The sequence below is a fragment of the Leopardus geoffroyi genome, chromosome D2, assembly GCF_018350155.1.
Source record: "Leopardus geoffroyi isolate Oge1 chromosome D2, O.geoffroyi_Oge1_pat1.0, whole genome shotgun sequence".
In the NCBI taxonomy this organism is placed as follows: Eukaryota; Metazoa; Chordata; class Mammalia; order Carnivora; family Felidae; genus Leopardus; species Leopardus geoffroyi.
This window is the reverse complement of record NC_059334.1, coordinates 8778218-8798583: the sequence shown is the minus strand read 5'-3', so window position 1 is coordinate 8798583 and position 20366 is coordinate 8778218. Positions and strand designations below refer to the sequence as shown.

At 43.5% G+C, this 20366-nt stretch overlaps 1 protein-coding gene across 1 annotated transcript; it reads right to left on the bottom strand.

Moving 5' to 3' along the window:
• Positions 1-11692: 11692 nt before the first annotated feature.
• On the bottom strand, positions 11693-18290 carry IFIT2 (interferon induced protein with tetratricopeptide repeats 2). Its single transcript, XM_045437221.1, has 2 exons — positions 18088-18290; positions 11693-13472 (listed from the first exon to the last, which is right to left on the bottom strand). The coding sequence occupies exons 1-2, from the start codon at positions 18090-18092 to the stop codon at positions 12068-12070; spliced, it is 1410 nt and encodes a 469-aa protein (XP_045293177.1). The 5' UTR covers positions 18093-18290; the 3' UTR covers positions 11693-12067.
• Positions 18291-20366: the final 2076 nt, after the last annotated feature.

Sequence of the window (20366 nt, the reverse complement as noted above, 5' to 3'; positions counted from 1 at the left end):
CCTTTCTCTTCTATTTTTTGGAATAATTTGAGGAGAATAAGAATAATAACATTTGTTAAATGTCTGTTAGAATTCCCCTGTGAATCCATCTGGTCCTGGACTTTTATCTTTTTGTAGTTTTCTGATTACCAATTCAACTTATCCATTTTTTCTAGGTTGTCCAGTTTGTTGGCATATAATTTTTTGTACTCTTCTATTACAATCCTTGGTATTTCTGCGGTGTTAGTTGTTACTTCTCCTCTCTCATTTCTGTTTTTATTTATTTGGGTCCTTTCTCTTTTTTTCTTGATGAGTCTGGCTAAGGGTTTGTCAATTTTGTTTATCTTTTCGAAGAACCAACTATTCAGTTTCATTGATTTTCTCTATTATTGTTTTAGCTTTTGTGTCATTTATTTCTTCTCTGATCTCTATTATTCCCTTTCTTCTACTCACCTTTTCCAGTTCCTTTGGGTCTAAGGTTAGATTGTTTGTTTGTTTTTTTTCTTATATTTTGAGGTAGGCCTGTATTTCTATATACTTCTCTCTTAGAACTGCTTTCATTTTGGCCCAAAGATTTTGGACCATTGTGTTTTCACTTTCATTTGTCTCCATGTATTTTTTTTTATCTCTTTTTAAAATTTCTTTGCTCACCCATTCATTGTCTAGTGTCATATTATTTAGTTTCCACATGTTTGTGTTTTTTCCTGTATTTTTCTTGTGATTAATTTCTAGTCTCATACCGTTGTGGTTGGAAAAGATTCATGGTATGATTTCAGTCTTCTTAAACTGATTAAAGCTGGTTTTATGGCCTTATATGTAATCTATTCTGGAGAATGTTCCAAGTACACTTGAAAAGAATGTATATTCTGTTGTTTCTGGTTGGAATACCTTCTATATATGTGTTATGTCCATCTGGTCCAATGTGTCATTCAAAGACATTGTTTCCTTATTGGTTTTCTGTCTGGATGTTCTATCCTTTGATGTAAATGGGTTACTAAAGTCCCCTACTGTTACTTTATTACCATCAATTTCTCTCTTCATGTCCATTAATATTTGCTTAATGTATTTAGGTGTTCCAGTGTTGGGTGTGTAGATATTTACAGTTATTGTATCCTCTTGTTGGATTGATCCCTTTATCATTATGTAATACCCTTCTTTGTCTTGTTATGGTCTTTGTTTTAAAGTCTGTTTTGTCTGATAGAAGTATTGCTACCTCAGCTTTTTTTTTTCTTCCATTTGCAAGGTGAATGTTTTCCCATCCCTTCCCTTTCAGTCTGTATGTGTTTTTTTTTTTTTTTTAATTTTTTTTTTTTCAACGTTTATTTATTTTTGGGACAGAGAGAGAGACAGAGCATGAACAGGGGAGGGGCAGAGAGAGAGGGAGACACAGAATCGGAAACAGGCTCCAGGCTCTGAGCCATCAGCCCAGAGCCCGACGCGGGGCTCGAACTCCCGGACCGCGAGATCGTGACCTGGCTGAAGTCGGACGCTTAACCGACTGCGCCACCCAGGCGCCCCAGTCTGTATGTGTTTTTAGGTCTGAGGTGAGTCTCTTATAGGCAGCATAGATGGGTCTTGTTTTTTGTTTTGTTTTTTTTTTTTGTTTTTGTTTTTTATTTTTTTTTATCCATTCTCCCATCCCATGTCTTATGATTGGAGCATTTAGGCCATTTACACTCAAGTAATTTCTATACCCAACATGGGGCTTGAACTCACAGCCCTGAGATCAAGAATCACATGCTTAGTCACACTGACTAAGCCAGAGAGGTGCCCCTCAGCCATTTCCATTTAAAAAAATTATTGACAGGTCTTTACTTATTGCCATATTAAAATTTGTATTCTGGGTGTTTTTGTAGATTTGCTTTTTACCTTTCTTCTTATCTTGATCTCTTTTTTTGTGGATGATGAGTTTCTATTGTGCTATGTTTATCTTTATTTTTTCCATATCTGTCACAGGTTTTGGGGTTCTGGTTACCATGAAGTTCATGTATAACATCCTAAGTAAATAACATTTTATATTAATTTGATGGTCATTTAAATTCAAACACATTCTGAAAAAAAAACTTTCTTTTTCTATTTTACCTTCTCTTCCTCTTTTATTCCCTTTTCCACATTTTATGTATATGTTGTCATGTTTTACCTCTTTTAATCAGAATTTTCTAATGTCTAATTATGACCATTTCTTTTCCACTTAAAAAAAAAAAGCTTATTTATTTATTTTGAGAGAGAGAGAGATGAGGAAGAGGCAGAGAGAGAATCCTAAGGTGGTTATGCACTGTCAGCACAGATCCCACTGTAGGGCTTGAACTCATGAACCAGGAGATCATGACTTGAGCTGAAACCAAGAGTCAGACACTTAACCAACTGAGAGCCGCCCAGGTGCCCCCATTTCTTTTCCACTTAAAGAAGTCCCTTTAACATTGCCTCTTAGGATGGTTTAGTGGTGATACACTCCTTTATCTTTTGTTTGTCTGGGAAACTCTTTATCTCACTTTCAAATCTGAATGATAACCTTGAGTATTCTTTAAAAAAAATTTTTTTTTCCAACGTTTATTTATTTTTGGGACAGAGAGAGACAGAGCATGAACGGGGGAGGGGCAGAGAGAGAGGGAGACACAGAATCGGAAACAGGCTCCAGGCTCTGAGCCATCAGCCCAGAGCCTGACGCGGGGCTCGAACTCACGGACCGCGAGATTGTGACCTGGCTGAAGTCGGACGCTTAACCGACTGCGCCACCCAGGCGCCCCGAGTATTCTTGGTTGTAGGGGTTTTTTTCTTTCAGTACTTTGAATATATAATGCCACTCCCTTCTGGCCTACAAAATTTCTACTGAAAAATCAGTTAATAGCCTTATAGTTTATCCCTTGTAGGTACCTTTTTCTCTCTAGCTGCTTTTAGGAGTCTCTCTTTATCTTCAATCTTTGATGTGTTAATTATTACATATGGTGATGTGGACCTTCTTGGGTTTCTCTTGCTTGGAACTCTCTGTGATTCCTGGATTTGGATGTCTATTTCCATCTTTAGGTTAGGGAAGTTTTCAGTTATTATTTCTTCAAGTAAATTTTCTACACTTTTCTCTCTCTTTTCTTCTGGGAACCCTATACTGTGAATGTTTGTTTACTTGATGTTGTCCAAGAGATCTCTTAATTGATTCCTTGTTTTTAAAATTCTTTTTTCTTTTTGCTGTTCAGCCCCTGTGTTCTCCATTACCCTGTCTTCCAGATGGCTGATACACTCTCCTGCCTCCTCTAATCTACTGCTGATTCCCTCTAGTGTTTTCATGTGTGTTTTATTTCAGTTCTTGTATTCGTCAGCTCTGACTGGTTCTTTTTAATATCTTCCATCTCTTTACTGAAGGTCTTACTGAGTTTTGCCACTCTTTTCTCCAGCCCAGTGGGCATCTTTATGATCATTACTTTAAATTCTTTATCGGGCATATTTCTTATCTCTGTTTCATCTAATTATTTTTCTGATATTTTTTCTTGTTCTCCTTTTGTTTTTTCTTTTGCAGCATATTCCTCAGGCTCCCCCTTTTGGTTGGCTTTCTGTGTTTATTTCTGTGGATTAGGTTGAATGGCTACTTCTCCTAAATTTGTCTTGTGAAAGGTATTCCCTGTGTAGATTGTGTATGTGGTGACTGCTGGCTGGCTGGCGCTGTGGCTGTAAATGCTAGTTATTCTTTTAAACAGTGGCTTTTTACAGAAAGAAGAAAGTAATGATAGTAATAATGATGATTGATGATGATGATGATGATGATGATGATGATAATGGAAAGATAAAATAAAAGAAAGGAAAACAAAATAGAGAAAAAAGCAGAAAAGAAAAAAATGAATGAGAAGGAAAAAACAAAACCAGAAAGAACAAAATTAAAACAAAATGGGACAAATTTAAAAAAAATAAAAAATAAGAAAATAAAAATTAATTAAAACCAAAACAAAATTTAAAAAAATACAGCATGGTTTATTTTCTGTCTCCCAGCACCACAGAGGTTGATGTGGGCTTGTGGACACTGGGGTTGCTGAGGTCACAAGCTCTCTGTGATGACTGGACACACCACTTATGCTTTCCAGACTCTGTTCCACTCTGGGCTTGTAAGGTGGAGGGGAGGGAGCATCCCCACAGCTGCTCAGCCTTTTTATCTATTGTTTGTTTGTTTTTAAGAGAGAGAGAGAGAGAGCACGAGCGGAGTAGGGGCAGAGGGAGAGGGAGAGGGAGAGAGAGAACCCCAGGCAGGCTCTGTGCTATCAGCACAGAACCTGATGTGGGGCTCAAACCCACGAACCATGCGATCGTGACCTGAACCAAGATCAAGAGTCGGACGCTTAACCAACTTGGCCTTTCTCACCTCTGGCTTATTTTCTGCCCCAGTGAGACCAGGGCTGGTGTGGGCTTGTGGATCCTGTGCTTGCTGAGGTTGCAAACTCCCTGTGACCACTGGACCTGCCTGTTATGGTGTCCATACTCTGATCTGGGCTTTTAAGGTGGATGGGAACATAGACCGTGTCGTTATCCAGTCCCTCTTACCTGGAGAGTGTTCCTGCAGCTCCTCCCCTACTTGGCAGTCTTCTTGTGTTGTCTCTTATATGTTAAGAGACTAAGCCCCAGGACAGGGGGATCTGTTCTCAGTCCTTCGGTACATTCCCTCCCCACTGCCATTGGCAGCGTTGGTGGTCAGGGTTCCCTTCCTAATGATGTCTCCGTCTCTCTGGCCATTTTCTCTATCTTTGGTTGTTCAGTAGCTGTTCAGTCAGCCCTCAGTACTTCCGGGGAAAATTGTTCTATTGATGGGTGTGATTTGGTGTGCCCTGGTAGAAGAAGCCAGTTCGGGGTTTTCCTACGTTGCCATCTTGGACCAGAATTCCCAGAAACTGCATTTTTAGTAGCAGTGTGCAGGAGATTCTGATGTAGGGATTTCTGGGACCACATGATGCTAAAGACTATCCAGAAATATTCTGTGAAAAGTAGTTTCTTCCAGTAAATTTACTCCTGGGAGACAATTTGCAACTGGAGACCTGGGTTAATTTTGTGTGTTCAGTTTACTAGCTGTGGGATTGATTATCCATTAGTCAAATCACTGAGTCTGAATTTCCTTCTTGCCCCACGCGAAATACAGGAAGCCACGCCTGGGAGTGCAGTTTAGCTCTCTGAGATCTCAGGCAATCCTTTAGTTTTCTCAGCTGTAAAATGGGAATAGTGACCCATGTAATAATGTGTCATGGCTGTCTGATAAGTTCGTGTATTTATGCTTCAAGTCTTGAAGGAGTGATATTATCCTGAGAGATTTTAAAAAAGTTTTTCTAAAATTTCTTGGTCATGATGTGTATATACATAAAAACCTAGGGACCATAGTTCTTATGGCTGATTTGATGAAAGAATGGTCAGTTGGATAGGAGAAAGGCTCCCTCCATTCTGCAACTACAGAAAGAAGAGATGCTTGCGTAACAAAGCTGGCATACGGTTTTTCCAACAGCAGGCATATCAGGAGATATCTCGAGCCCAGAGATTATTGTTGTATCTAGGGAAAGTAACCTGCAACTTGGAAAAGTCTGTAATTCTGATTGGTTGTCTTCCTTAACAATCTGTTATCCTGGTAGTAATAAAGTGGCATACCTTTATAAATGGTACAAATACTTGTGATACGATAAGAGGTGTCATACCCTTACACCCAGGTAGAAGGGGCCCTTGGCTTCAGCCCTGTGCCTTAGAGGGCCTCACATGTCATAGACAAACAAAAATGTAAATTTTTTTTAAATTTTTTTTTTTTAACATTTATTTATTTTTGAGACAGAGAGACAGAGCATGAACGGGGGAGGGTCAGAGAGAGGGAGACACAGAATCTGAAACAGGCTCCAGGCTCTGAGCTGTCAGCACAGAGCCCAACGTGGGGCCTGAACTCACGGACCGCAAGATCATGGCCTGAGCTGAAGTCGGACGCTTAACCGACTGAGCCACCCAGGCGCCCCCAAAAATGTAAATTTTTAAGAGAACACATAGCATCTCTGTTGCTCAGAATGTGGTGCTTAACCCTGGCAGATCTTAACCCTGGCTTAGGGTTGTACACCCTAAGCATCCAGCCCAGGAGCAACGGGTCTCTGTGTCTTACCTTCTTTGCTGAAAGAGAAGGGAGGTTGTACGGTGCAAGTTTCCGTGTTGTGAGGGTGCTGACTTGAGAGCCGCACATGGGTGTGGAGGGGCTGGGAGGGGCTGAGCAATGAAGTGGTTAGATTAGGGAAAAGGCAACTTTTCCTTTTCTGGGCAAAGCCTTCCTGTCAGCTTGAATACAATAGACTCTTATCTAAGAAAGAGTTATTTTCCAAGTACAGTGGTGCCGGCTGCCTACCTTCTTCTTCTCTTTCTTATTCTAATTCCCGGCTCAAGAAGTACTTATGAAGCAGTACAGTATTTGTACCCATCGCATATGGTTGAATAACATCCTGCATATTAAGAAAATCACAGTCCTCTTAAATCTGTACCCATGTAGACCTAGATTTCTACACCAAGTCAAATTGCCTTCTCCATTTGGACCCTTCTTTTGTGCCAGTTTGCCCATGAATGGTTGTTTGGCACAGGTGTTTTAAAGTAAAATGGTCTCTGGGGCACCTGGGTGGCTCACTCGGTTAAGCGTCTGACTCTTGATTTTGGCTCAGGTCATGATCTCACGGTTCATGAGTTTGAGCCCCACCTCAGGCTCTGCACTGACAGCATGGAGGCTGCTTGGGTTTCTCTCTCTCCCCCTCTCTCTGCCCCTCACCCGCTCGCGCTCTGTCTCTCTCTGTCTCAAAATAAAATAAACTTAAAAACAATGTAAAATACTTTCCAAAAAAAAAAATAAATAAATAAATAAATAAATAAATAAATAAAGACACCTGGGTGGCTCAGTCTGTTGAGCATCTGACTCTTGATTTCGGCTCAGGTCAGGATCTCACAGTTGGTGGGATCAAGTCCTGCATCAGGCTCTGCACCATCAGCATGCAGCCTGCTTGGGATCCAATCTCTCCCTCTGCTCTGGCCCCCCACTCATGCTCTCTTTCTAAATAAATAAACAAATAAAGAAAGAAATATTAAAATGATAAAGACTAGATTTTCATACTCTACTCAGACAATAGGCTGGAGGATTTCTCCCAACATATCTGTGGAGTACAAAAGCAGTGAGGCAGCAACAGTATTTAAAGTGCTAGTCATACGAAGGGTACAATACAATGAAAACAAACCTAGTGGCTAAAAATAGAACACAATGAAAGAAAAGCTTGCTTTCTTTCTATTCATTTGGAACAAGAGTCAATTCATCAGTTAAGGAATCTACTTTTTGGCTATTATGAAATTTTTAACAGTTATATTGAAACATAATCCATATACTGTACAACTGACCCACTTAGAGGGTACAGTTCAAAAGCTTTCACCATTTCACAGAGCTGTGCAACCATCCCCACAGTAAATTTTAGAAGATTCTCATTCCCTGCAAAAGAAAAGTCCATGCCCCTTTGCTGTCACCTGTGATTCTGCCATTCACCCCAGCCCTAGGCAGCCACTATCCACGTTCTAGCTCTATAGATTTTCCTTCTGTGAACATTTCATATTAATACACCTTTGGTGATTGGCTTCTTTCACTTACCATAATATTTTCATGGTTCATCTATGTTGGAGCATGTATCAGTACTACATTTATTTGCAATAATTGTAATAAGTACCACACTTTTTATTGCCGAGTAATAATCCACTGTAGGGATATACCATATTTAATATGCCAATTTATCACTTGATGAATCTACTTTTTGGCTATTATGCATAATGCTGCCATGAACATTCACGTCCAAGTTTATGTGAATGTGTTTTCATTTCTCTTGGGTATATAGGAATGGAATCACTGGGCTGTATGCTAAGTCTATGTTTAACCATTTGAGGAACTGTGGAACTGTTTGTCCGAGTCGCTGTACTGTTTTATACTAAGGATTTTAGTTAGTTTCCCTTTTTTCTTTCTTTTTCTCTTTTCTTTTCTTTTTTTCTTTTTTCACGTAAGCTCCACACCCAGTGTGGAGCCCAACACAGGGCTTGAACTCAAGACCCTGAGATCGAGACCTGAGCTGAGATCCAGAGTCAGCTGCTTAACCGACTGAGCCACCCAGACACCCTTAGTGTGTCACAGCCTCCCAAGAAGCTACAGGTCACCAGCAATGAACAATTACACTGTAAATCATACTTACTTGTCAATCCTAATTACTCCCTTCCTAAAACTAAGTGATGAGGGAAATGGTAGAGGAAGGGGGGAGAGAGGAGCATATCGTCTCTGGGTGGAATCCACATTTCCCAGGTTGGCGTCCAAGGTCGATTGTGCACACAGTAGGGACCTTACACCCTTACCTGAGTTTATCTTCAGTATTTGGACCCTTCCAATGTTTCTAATTGCACTGGATGCAGGTTGTGAAAATCTGTTGACATGAGGTAGGAAGGAAGATAAAAATGGAGCATGACTCAAGGTCTGCTGCCCCTGGGGGCTGTCTCTCAGCTCTATGGAAAAAGCGGCTGTGAGCAGAAGCTCACGAACCTTCCACTGAAGACTCAAATGCTGGCAAATACTCAGTATTGCTTAACACCCAGACGGATGAGAGGAATTCTCCTTACTCCTTCACGGGCACTAACACAGGTGAGAACATCTTTGGCAGGGTATCAGGAAGCTCTCAAGGTGGCAACCAGAGGCGATATATCGAGGCAGTTTTATGAGCAGAGGACGTTAGTGCATGTAGGTGGGAACAATATGAATAACAGATGTGATTAGAAAATTCTGTCAGGCTTGTTCCTCGACACCCGTGAGATGCCTCCTCGAATTAGCTGGGTGGGTATCCGAGGGGAGTCACATGCCCTGCACTGAGAAATGTGGTTAAGAGTCAGGGAGTTTTGACTCATTCCAAATAACATGGCTCCATTTGTTGTCCCTGGATAGCGAGATTTCAGGAAACATGAGCGCCCAACATAATTTTGTCTATTGTTTTCTAATCATTTCTGTCAGCGTTAAGTCCTCAAATAAAAATTGAGTATAACTCGTTATATCTCTTCCCTGTTCTTTCCACCTGTGTCCTTTCAGGATCCTGAAAGGATCCAAGCACTGGTTTTGCTGGCGTCACTTGCCTGGACAAGATGGTGTGCACCCCGTATACCTTCTTTGGCACTCCACAGATGCCAGTGGTTCTCTCTCAAGGTTGGCCTACCTGCCCATCTTACCTTCCGCTCAGAGCACCCCTGCCCTTCCTCCCCAAGCACCAGATCCAATAATAAGGAAGCTAAACCTTTCCCTGAGATGTATGCTTGTTCAATTCAGTCCAGTGGAATGAGTTTACCGTTGCAGCTGGTGTGAGTTGTATTTTCCACTAGAGGCCTCTTGGAAAACAAGAGACTTCGGGGCCTTTTGTCTCTTTCTATTCTTTAATTAATAGGAAAACCTCTCCAACAGGCATTTAGATTGCCTCCAGGATGGGGCATAAAAGAGAATGGGCGACAGTCACTTCCCGTATCGGAGGTCAGAAGAGGAGAGAGAATGCGGATGGCAGCACGTGGTGTTAACAAGATATAACGGAAAGAAGAGAGGGAGCCCACCGTCTGGCAGAGTGTGGGGTTGGGGTGTTTGTGTGCATGAGGGTGCATGGTGGTGGGGGTCAGGGTGTAAGCTGAAGTCCTGGATTCTTAAGGTGGAGGGGAAAAAAGCCTGTACTATTCAGTGGTTAGAATGTTAGACCAATCTGGGTTATATATAGTTCGTAACCCGCATGACATTCCGTTAATCAGTAGCTGGGTCTGGAAGTCTTAAGGTGCAGCAAATTTCGAAAAAAACCCAGAAACCGCCCCCCCTTTATATTCCATCACCTCTAAGCTATTTATTAATTAAGTCTATTGCTTTATTCAAGAATCGATGCTCTGCATACCAGTGATCTCAAGTGCACACAACACTATTGTTTTTTAAATTTATTTATTTATTTTGAGAGAGAGAGAGAGCTCGTGAGCGAGCATTAGCGGGGGAGGGACAGAGAGAGAAAGGGAGAGAGAGAGAGAATCCCAAGCAGGCTGCGTGCTCAGCTCGGAGCCCGACACGGGGCTCAATCCCACGACTGTGAGATCATGACCTGAGCTGAAATCAAGAGTTGGATGCCTAACTAAGCCACCTAGGTGCCCCCACAACACTGTGTTTAATGCAAAGAAAACATGAAAAGTGTTGTTATATAGTTGCAATTTTTTAAAATATAATTTATTGTCAGATTGGCTAACATACAGTGTATAGAGCGTGCTCTAGATTCCCGTGATTCATTGCTTACCTACAACACCCAGTGCTCATCCCAACGAGTGCCCTCCTCAATGCCCATCACCCAAAGTTGTAATTTTTCATTTAAAAAAACCTTGAGGTTTATATAATGTTTTCATTTCTTAGTAAAAATGTTAAATATACTTAAATCTATTGAAATATACTTGACATATAACACTGCAGCTTTAAGGTTGATTTGACACATTTATATACCATAATATGATTGTAGCAATAGTTACTACCTCTATCATGTCATATATTTATCATTTCTTTTCTGTGGTATGAGTAATCAAGATCTAGCCTCTTAGCAAGTTTGATGATTATAATACGATATTGTTATCTATAGTCACTATTCTACACATTAGATCTCCAGTACTTTCTTATTAATCAGTTGTAAGTTTGTACCCTTAAACATCTCTCCTATTCCCCCAACCCCCAACCCCTGGTAACTGCCATTTAAATTTAAATTAATTGGAGCAGGCAAATCTTTTCCAACCCAGAGGGTGACTGATGGTCTCAGGCTGGGTCAACCGACTTTGTTTTGGTTCACATGGACCCTGATGTCATGGGGCATTCAGTATTTACCTAGAAAACCCCAGTCACCCCAAGCAAATCATGAATTTTGTGGTTTCCCTGAAGATTTTCAGGGTGAAAAGCAGTTTTATATCACCTAATATAAAAACGTCTAGTCGGGGGAAAACCCCTCCATTATTGATGTCATCTGACAAGACCTTTCTCTAGGTCCTTGGCTTCCAAAGGAACCTTCTGTTCTGCTACTTTCCCATCACCTTGAACCTGGGCTTATCCAGGCACTTTTGAACGAAGCACGTCTTCATCTTACAAGGACATTTTCCAAATAATGGCCAAGAAAATGAAAATTTTCTCCATAGGATTACGGTCTACAGTGACAAACCAGCATTCTCTCTTTCTCTCTTTTGCCTACTCGATCCCTGTCCCTACTGGTGTGATATTTATTTTTCCACATGTTTTAGAGAAATGTATTATTTTGGTTTCTAGCATTTGAGCACAATCCCCTTTTTTATTCTTCACGTGCTGTGTTACAGGGAGGGTGGAATGGAGGCAAAACCTCCCCACGTGCCTCCCAAAACCCTTGTACTGTGATTGCCTGATCCCATGGCTTGTCCTGGGTGTGTTCCTTCTAAATTCACCCTGTTCTCTGCTCTCTTTTCTTCAAACTACATTCCCAATTCAGTTAATGGGACAGTTGAACTCAGGTTGTATAGGACAGTCTAGATGGAAGACTGTCTGGGGGGAGGAGGCAGAAGTGGGGGAGAAGACACGCCCAGCCCTATGTAGGCTTTGGTGCCCCAGCCTTTGAATGGAAACAGCACTTTGGTGTCTATGCAGGGCCAAACCGTATAGGATCTAAGGGTGGAAAAACATTACAAAAAATGGACCACAGTGTTACAGATGTGAGGAATCTGGCTGCTTTATATAAACATAAAGACAAACCCAAAGCATCACCCAGGGAGGATTATTAAGGGAATGTCACAATGCATAGTGCTCCCAGGAGGTCAATTCGGAAGTAGCCCTCTTACCAAGTCCCAGGGCCACCCCCCCTACTCCAATCTAGTCCCTGTCTCAGAAAAGCCTGAGTGATCCATGTGTAAACACTCTACGCAGTGGGTTCCTCTGTAAACCTGGTCCAGACTGGTGGCCAGTGGCTCGGTCCAGGCCTACGCCATACCAGTTGAGAAGTATCTTGAACACAAACTACTTGGTGGAGGGGTTTCTGCTTCCCTTCCCGTCACCATCCCATGGGCACCATATCCTGATTCCTCATTCCTCAGGGGAAGATGCTGAAGGGAGGAAGCTTCCAGAATCCAAATGCCTCTCAGACTTTTCCTCTGCTGGCCGCATCTCTGTACCCAGCTCCTGAAGAAACTCCAAGAGGTGCAAAGCGACAGAATCCACCCCGTTTTTAGAAAGCCTGACACTGGCAATTTTTTGCAGCTTATTTTTCATCTTTTCTGTCTCCTTTGAGTCCTGCTTTATTTTCACACCCTGTATGAAATGGTGGATGGCTCTGTCCTCGCTCTTCAGCTGGTAGAGCTGGAAGTTGCCATAGCGCAGGTGGAGGACTTGTTTGGCTACGGGAGAAAGCTCTTTGCAGAATTCCTTTTGGAAGTAGCACTCTGCTTCGTCGTACTGACCTGCTTGTGCATAGAGGCAGGCCAGATAGGAGCAGACACAGGGGTGGTTTGCATCGGCCTCCTCCACTCTCTTCAAATGATACACAGCTTGCGCAATGGCTTCCTGTAACTTTTCTCTTCTCCAGGACATGCCATTCTTTCCTGCGTCCTGTAGGATATCGAGGACTTTTGCCCTGTAGCAGCACCCAGTGTAGTAATGCAGGTAGGCATTGTTGGGCATGCCTTCTAGAGCCTTTAGAAGCAGTTCGATAGCTTTGTCTAGGGCTCCTTTTCTTTTAAACAGCTTTGCTGCTCCACAAAGCACGTCAGTTGCACACGGGGCCCCCTCCAAAGCTTCCTCCACAAGCCTCTCTCCTTCACCTTCTTCCTTCATCCCCTGAAGTTTCAGAGCCAAGAGCACTTTCGCATACCGGTTGTCAGGATTCAGCTGAATGGCCCGCCTCAGAGGGTCGACGGGATCCTGAGGCAGCGGCCAGGTGTCCAGACGGTAGCTCGCGATGGCCAGGCCAGAGCTGAACTCTGCGTTCTGGGGATTCCTTTCCAGAGCCTTCTCGAAGCACACCTTGGCCCTCTCGTTGTGCTTTCCTCCACACTGTAGCCGGGCCCACCCCTCCTCACAGTCCATCTCAGCACTCTCGATTCTGTAGGGGCTGCGGAACTTCTCGCATACCCGTCGCACCTTGTCCACGTACATCTGAGCGTCTGCGGGTCTGCCCAGGTGGTAGTAGACCCAGGCGTAGTTTCCCCAGGTGACCAGCCTTCTGATGTCTGCCTGCTCCGCGTGCTCCTGCTGGATCAGCTCCTCAGCCCTCTGTAGGCACTCCAGGGCAGCCTCATCGTGGCCTCTGCGGTGTTTTATGTAGGCCAGTATGTTGAACACCGTGGCCTTGAATTCGTTGTTCTGGAACTCCGTCGTGTTACATACCTCGTCTTCAAAGTCATCCAAGGACTTTCCTCCCTCCACCAAGTTCCACGTGAAATGGCATTTAAGTTGCCGCAGACAACTCTCCAAGGTGTTTCTGGTGGTCTCACTGGAGGGCGAAACAGAGAGATGGACACTTTGAGACACAGCACGGATTCTCCAGGAGCAGGGCAGACACAACTCCTCTCCTCCTCAAGGGTGTTCACCCCGTTCGAAAGAGAACAATATTTCCTGTTTGTTTCTTTCTATATTTTGGCCTATGCATTAAATGCACAGAGACTCAGGGATTGGGTGACTGGGCGGCAGAGGAATTAGGGAGAGGGCAGTGGTGGAGTTGGGGGAGGGATGCTCTGAGCCCGGGGCTGGGTTTCCCTGAACAAGGTGGTTTCCATCAGGTAGTGCTGGGTCAAGCCTGGGGGAAGGGATTCCAGCCCACGGTGGACCTGATGCGGTTTTGAAGAAAGGCTATTTGATTACTTTATGTTTCTGTTCATCTTACCTAGCATTTACTTCCGTGTTTTGAAGATGTTAGCTTTAGAATGGACTATTCTTTTAATGTTTTGCCGGCTTGATTTTTATCTTATTATCCCTCTGAAGTTCAGCTGCATTTTGTCCCCTGTAGTTTTAGTTCCTTAGTTCTTCGTCTGTCCTTTTTAGCGTTATTCCTTTCTATAGCCTATCTTATTATTTAAGTTTTCCATATATCCTTAATTGATTTTCTTTGTTTATCCAAACTTTTTTTTTAATCCCATTGGCTTTGTCTTGTCTTTTTATTTTATTATATTACTATTATTATTACTATTATTACAATTTTTTTAATGTTTATTTTTGAAAGAGAGAGACAGAGCATGAGCAGGGGAGGGGCAGAGAGAGAGGGAGACACACAGAATCCGAAGCAGGCTCCAGGCTCTGAGCTGTCAGCACAGAGCCCGACACAGGGCTCAAACTCACAAACTGTGAGATCATGACCTGAGCTGAAGTCAGATGCTTGACAAACTGAGCCACCCAGGTGCCCCTGTCTTGTCTTTTTATTAATTCAGCATTCTCTGTCCTCATTTTCTCTGCACTTTTACATTTTAACCATTTAAATTGTATTTCAATAATTCTAAATTCTTACTTCTTCTGCTTTTGTATTATTCTACCCCTTAATTTTATTATATATGCTAGCAATGTTTTAAACTTTTATTTTGGAATAAATTATAATCATTTTTTTCTCCCCTCCACCCCCACCTCTATTTCTTAGTCTGGAGATTTCTGTTCTTAACATCTCCCATTGTGTTGGTCTATTAAAAATTTTGCATTTGTGGCTTTAATTATCTTTGGAAATTTTATTTGTCCTCTCCTGTGGTTTGCTTTCACTCATGGTGTTAGAAGTGCAGCTCTGGGAGGAGGCTAAGAAGACAGCTAGCATCTTCTGTTATGGGAAATGCTCCTTTTCCCTTAAGGTACTCTTGAAACTCTTCTGGAAGAATTTTCCATTCGCTTCAGTGTTAGTTCTTTCAAATGGAATGGAATGGAATAGAATGGAATAAAATAAAATATAAAATAAAATAAAAACTCTCCACCCCAAAACCCCATCTTAGATAACTTCAGCGATAAGAAGGTTAAAAATCATCAACTGCCCCAAATCGTTTCTCTGCATTGCCTATGTATTGGAGTCCCTGAAATGTTGCTCTTTCTCACTTAAAAAAATTTTTTTCTTCAGGGTGTATGTTAATTAACCCTTTTATGAGGAGCTGATATTCTAAATGTTATCAATTCTGACATAGACAAGCAGTAGATATCTGGGAAGTTACATAATGTGGCAAATACCGCTGTTGAAATGTTGTCCAAATGGAAGATTATATTCCTCCATTTTCTTCCTGTCCCCTATCTTTCACTTTTGATACCCTCCCCCACCCCCACCCCCCAATTTGATGACTAGATCAGGGCTGGGCACCCAAACTCAAGTGGAAGCTGGAAATGGAAGTGCAAGGGAGCTGGTTTTCCGGAGTCAAAGAGAGCACCGTGCACACTGGAGGTGTCATGGCGTCCACGATCTGCAGCACACAATGGAGTGGCTGTGACTGGATACACGTGCACAGGACAGAGACTCCGGGGCTCCCAAGCTCTCCTTTGTCCTGTTCTGGCCCTCTAGAACAGTGGCTGGCTCTAGTCATGTGTGTGGGTCCTGTGAGCCCTTCCAGGAACTTTAAATCAGTCCTTGTTCGGGGCGCCTGGGTGGCGCAGTCGGTTAAGCGTCCGACTTCAGCCAGGTCACGATCTCGCGGTCTCGCGGTCCGTGAGTTCGAGCCCCGCGTCAGGCTCTGGGCTGATGGCTCAGAGCCTGGAGCCTGTTTCCGATTCTGTGTCTCCCTCTCTCTCTGCCCCTCCCCCGTTCATGCTCTGTCTCTCTCTGTCCCAAAAATAAATAAAAAAACGTTGAAAAAAAAAATTAAAAATAAAAAAATAAATCAGTCCCTGTTCATTTCTGTTACTTGAATCAGATGGAGACTCAACTACCCCAGGTAGAATAAACAGAAGAGATGAAGGAAAATGGGTAGGAGTTCCTGCTTGGGGAAGAACCCTCTGTCCTTTCAAAGCCCTGGATAGGTCTTAGTGAAAAGCCAGGATGTCTGAGCCTCTTGATGTAATATGGGGGTTGGTGTGTGTGTGTGTGTGTGTGTGTGTGTGTGTGTGTGTGTGTGCGCGCGCGCGCGCGCACGCACACATGTATATATGTGTGAGCCCAGGAGAGTGCCTGGTGTGGTTTCTGTCACTGTAATGACAGCAGCCTCCCCTTGAAAAGTTCACATCCGACCTGATCTATTTTCCTTCTCAATAAGGTTTCAGGAAGATTCCCTTAGCACGTAAGCTCTTTAGCAGCTTTCTCATTCTATAAAAGAAACAGAGTGAATACAGTTGAAATTATTGCCAACATATAAAACATACGGTCAATTGTGCATTTGCAGGAGAGAGGCACTTACTATACACACTTAGGTAAAATCCCTTTGAGCAGCCATTCAAAAGCATCCAATTTCACTGTGTGATTATGGGCTTTTATTTCTACCAGTGAATCAGAAGCTGGTTCCAGACACTTGCTTCCTGGATTCAGACTTGTGAAAATTATGCTCCTGATACCTCTAGAAGCACCAACTGTATACACACAACACTTTCTTCCCCTGCTTCTGGTCTGGATGAAAGCCATGGTGATGGTTGTTTACTGGGCTCAGAGCCAATGCCGTTACCAGTGTCTTAGAGCAGTTAGAAATGGACATCCTTGGACCTCAACCTAGGATTACCAAATCCGAATCTGAAGTGGGGGCTTGAGCCCAGGAATGGTCTTCAGCAAGCCCTCCAATTAGATCTCATGCATGCTCAAATTAAAGAACCACTACCTTAGAGTGCAGGGCCAGTGCTGGTGACAGTGCCCATAGCTAAGGGACCAAAGACAATTAGGAGAGATACTGATAGGTCTGTGTTCTTAAGGGGAAGACTCTAAGAGAGACCACGCTGAAGTTCTAAGAAATATTTCTTTTTTTTTTTTTAATTTTTTTTCAATGTTTATTTATTTTTGGGACAGAGAGAGACAGAGCATGAACGGGGGAGGGGCAGAGAGAGAGGGAGACACAGAATCGGAAACAGGCTCCAGGCTCCGAGCCATCAGCCCAGAGCCCGACACGGGGCTCGAACTCACGGACCGCGAGATCGTGACCTGGCTGAAGTCGGACGCTTAACCGACTGCGCCACCCAGGCGCCCCATAAGAAATATTTCTAAATATTCTGAGTTACTCTCAAACAGACATCTGGAAATAGATCAAATCTTTCTCTTTCTTATCAGACACACATGTAGAGGAGCAGAAAAAATATCATTTCAAGAAGAGAGAGCAGGAAACTTATAGAAGGAGGGCAATGTATCCCCTAGGAAGTAAGTGCCGGGGTGGGTGTCTCCAGATTCTGGAGCTCCCAGGCCTGAGGCATAGGCATCTAGTCTGTTCACCCCACCCTCACACTGGAGAAAACAGAAATCTCCCTTCCTACCCTTCTTCCTTCCCGGGAAATCTTATGTTTCTGAGGTGTGAGAGCATTTTTGAGGTGGGGGCTATTTTCTCCAAGCACCCTGCCTCCAATTCATATTTCAGAGAGAAGGACTCTAGCTAATCAGTAGCATTTGGAGGTAAAATATATTTCTATTGAGTGAATGAATACATTTTACCAGCCCTAATACAAATCTGAGATGAATGAGCACATTAAAAGTAAAATCTAGCTTCGCATGAGCTGGGGTTGCTACCCAGAGTACATTTTAACAATATCTGCCCAAAAGAGATTGTTCGTTAAATAAGAACCCTATTAAAAGCCCCCAGTTAATCCTTTCAAAACAAAAGAGAGTCTACAGGAGCAATTCCCCCAGATCCATCTTTACATGAGCACCTGCCTGATAAAGCCTCTCTCTCTCTCTGCCTTTCCCCCACTCCCTCCCTCCTCCGGACCTCAGCTGTCAGCTTCCCTGGGAGAGACGCCCTAACAAAGCTTGACTGCATGGGGCAGAAAATAACAGAAATAAGCCAGCCAGCTTCGGTAAGACAAACACACGACTACAGACAGGTGCGCAGCAAGGCTACAGGCAACACTAAAGCAAAACAAATCGGGAACTCGTGTTTCAGGAGCATGGCTGTATAGGATTTGCATTCCACAACGAGATTGATTGGACATTTTCAACACGATCAGAGCAGGCGAATCTTTACCTCATGATCACGGGGCACTTCTCAACTGTTCTGAAAGGCTGCAGCTCAGGCCACTGTGCTCTCCAGAAATCTTCCTCCTCTGCCCCAGAGAGATGCTAAGGAGACCTATATATGGAAGCATCACCTGGTTCCTTTACCTCGCTTTCTCCCGCAGTTGGCTTGAGGAAAGAGAAACTGAAACTGGAAAGTGAAACTGGCAAGACTCCTAGGGAAAATGAACCTTGAGTAAGGGCCAAGCCTATAGCACCCCCGCGGCCCCACCCTGCAGTGAGTCAGAACTTCCTCTTTGTGACTGTTGTGATGTCCTAGATCAGCTGACATCAAGGCAGCCCAGCGTGGAGAAGGATGCCTACACGTATCAAGCACCAAGCACCCTGCTTCATTACTGTAATGTTAACCCATCCTCACTCTGCCCGCCCTTATCACCAGTGCGGCCCACAGACCCCTGTAAGGGTTGGGGTTTGTGTTGGTTTTCTTCACCACCGAATCTCCAGTCCCTGCAATAATACCCAGCACGTGGCAGGCATTCAAAGGGTAGAGGCTGAACGAATGACTAAATGATTGGAACTGTGGGCTCTGATGTCACCTGTCTGGATTTGAACCCGGGCTCCACGTATATGCCGTGATGCTGGAAATTGTTGAACGTTTTCCTGTGCATTAGTTTGTTCTCCTGTGAAATGGGGTCCCACTACTCCTACCAACTCGTAATGGTGTTGTGAGCATCAAATGGGTGAAAGCATGAGATGTCCTCAGAATAACGCCTGGCACGTGATAAGTACACACTAGTTTTTTATCATACTCGAGAGCTGAAATCATTAACCAAAGAGACCAGAAGGGAAATCTTTGATGTTGCCTTTTCTGGAGCTTTAGCTCCTCTGTCCATCCACCATCCGCCCATCATGATCACTAACCTAAGCCAAACCCGTGCAAGTTGTGGGCTTCCCCGAGCACTGCAACATTTAAAATCCCTCAGGTCGCCCCGGTATCCAGCACCCGCACATTGCAATGCGCAGCCACGGAGGTTCGTGACGATGGAGGACAGCTACTTTCTTTGCCTTTTCCTTATTCAAACCCTTGATCGCAAAGGGGTTACCGTGTGCCTAGACCCAAGAGGACAAGAGGTAACAGCACCGGGCGTCGCTGAGGCCGGGAAATTACACACAGCACGAGTGAAACCTATTCTCCACGACAGGTAGTTCCATCCTGGAGATGGCATTATTTATGGTAGGCTTTGTATTCATAGGGGTGGGTGCAAGCAACAGCTAGGTTCGTTGACAATCCTCTGCCCTTTTATCGGGACACACAGCCAAAGCTATCCCAGTTGGAAACCCTTACTTTTAGGTGTCATTCAGGAGTTACCAGTTCTAGTACGTATTTATAGAAATGCATGTTAGATGTACAGGAACCACTGCAGAAGGAAACTAGGAACATTGTAGAGTTTGTTGTTTGTACTGAATCTGCATTCAAGAAAACTATTGGACAGAAGTGTTTAAATCTTATTATACAGGTAGCAGGTTGGGGGCAAGCAGGCTATAGCTGTGTTGTGAAATGCCCGGAACTATTGTTCTACTCTTTGGAAATCTATCCGGCCAGTGGCTTTGTATAATGGGTTCATGACACGATGTACCAGCTGCTCTGGCAGCCGGGGTAGTGTCAGAATATGCAGTGTGGATGCAAAATAGAAACTGAAAAAGAAAACCCAACTCTCTCCTGGTAATATTTCTATTTTGAGAAAAATGAAACTGAACTCCCTGAGAGTTGCGATTATTCTGGCTCTTACAACTATTGATGTGTCTGTGTCCAGAATACAGGGTCAGGGCTGTCCCTGTCTCAGCCTAGACTAAGAGAGAGTCCTTGTTTGCCATTCTGAGAGCGGGGAGGGCCACCTGAGTGGCTACATCAAGTGCAAAGTGGTATAATACTCTAGTTCCCATGTTGCCATCAGACACAAGAAGTACCAGCATCCGGCCATCAAAAAGAATGGAATCTTGGCAATGACATGGATGGAACTAGAGGGTATTATGCTAAGCGAAATAAGTCAGAGAAAGACAAATACCATATGATTTCACTCATATGTGGAATTTAAGAAACACAACAGATGAACGTAGGGGAAGAGAGGAAAAACAAAATAAGATAAAAACAGAGAGGGAGGCAAGCCATAAGACACTCTTAAACACAAAGAACAAACTGAGGATTGTTGAGGGGAGGTGGATGGCAGATGGGCTGAATGGGGGATGGCCATTACAGAGGGCACTTGTTGGGATGAGCACTGGGTGTTA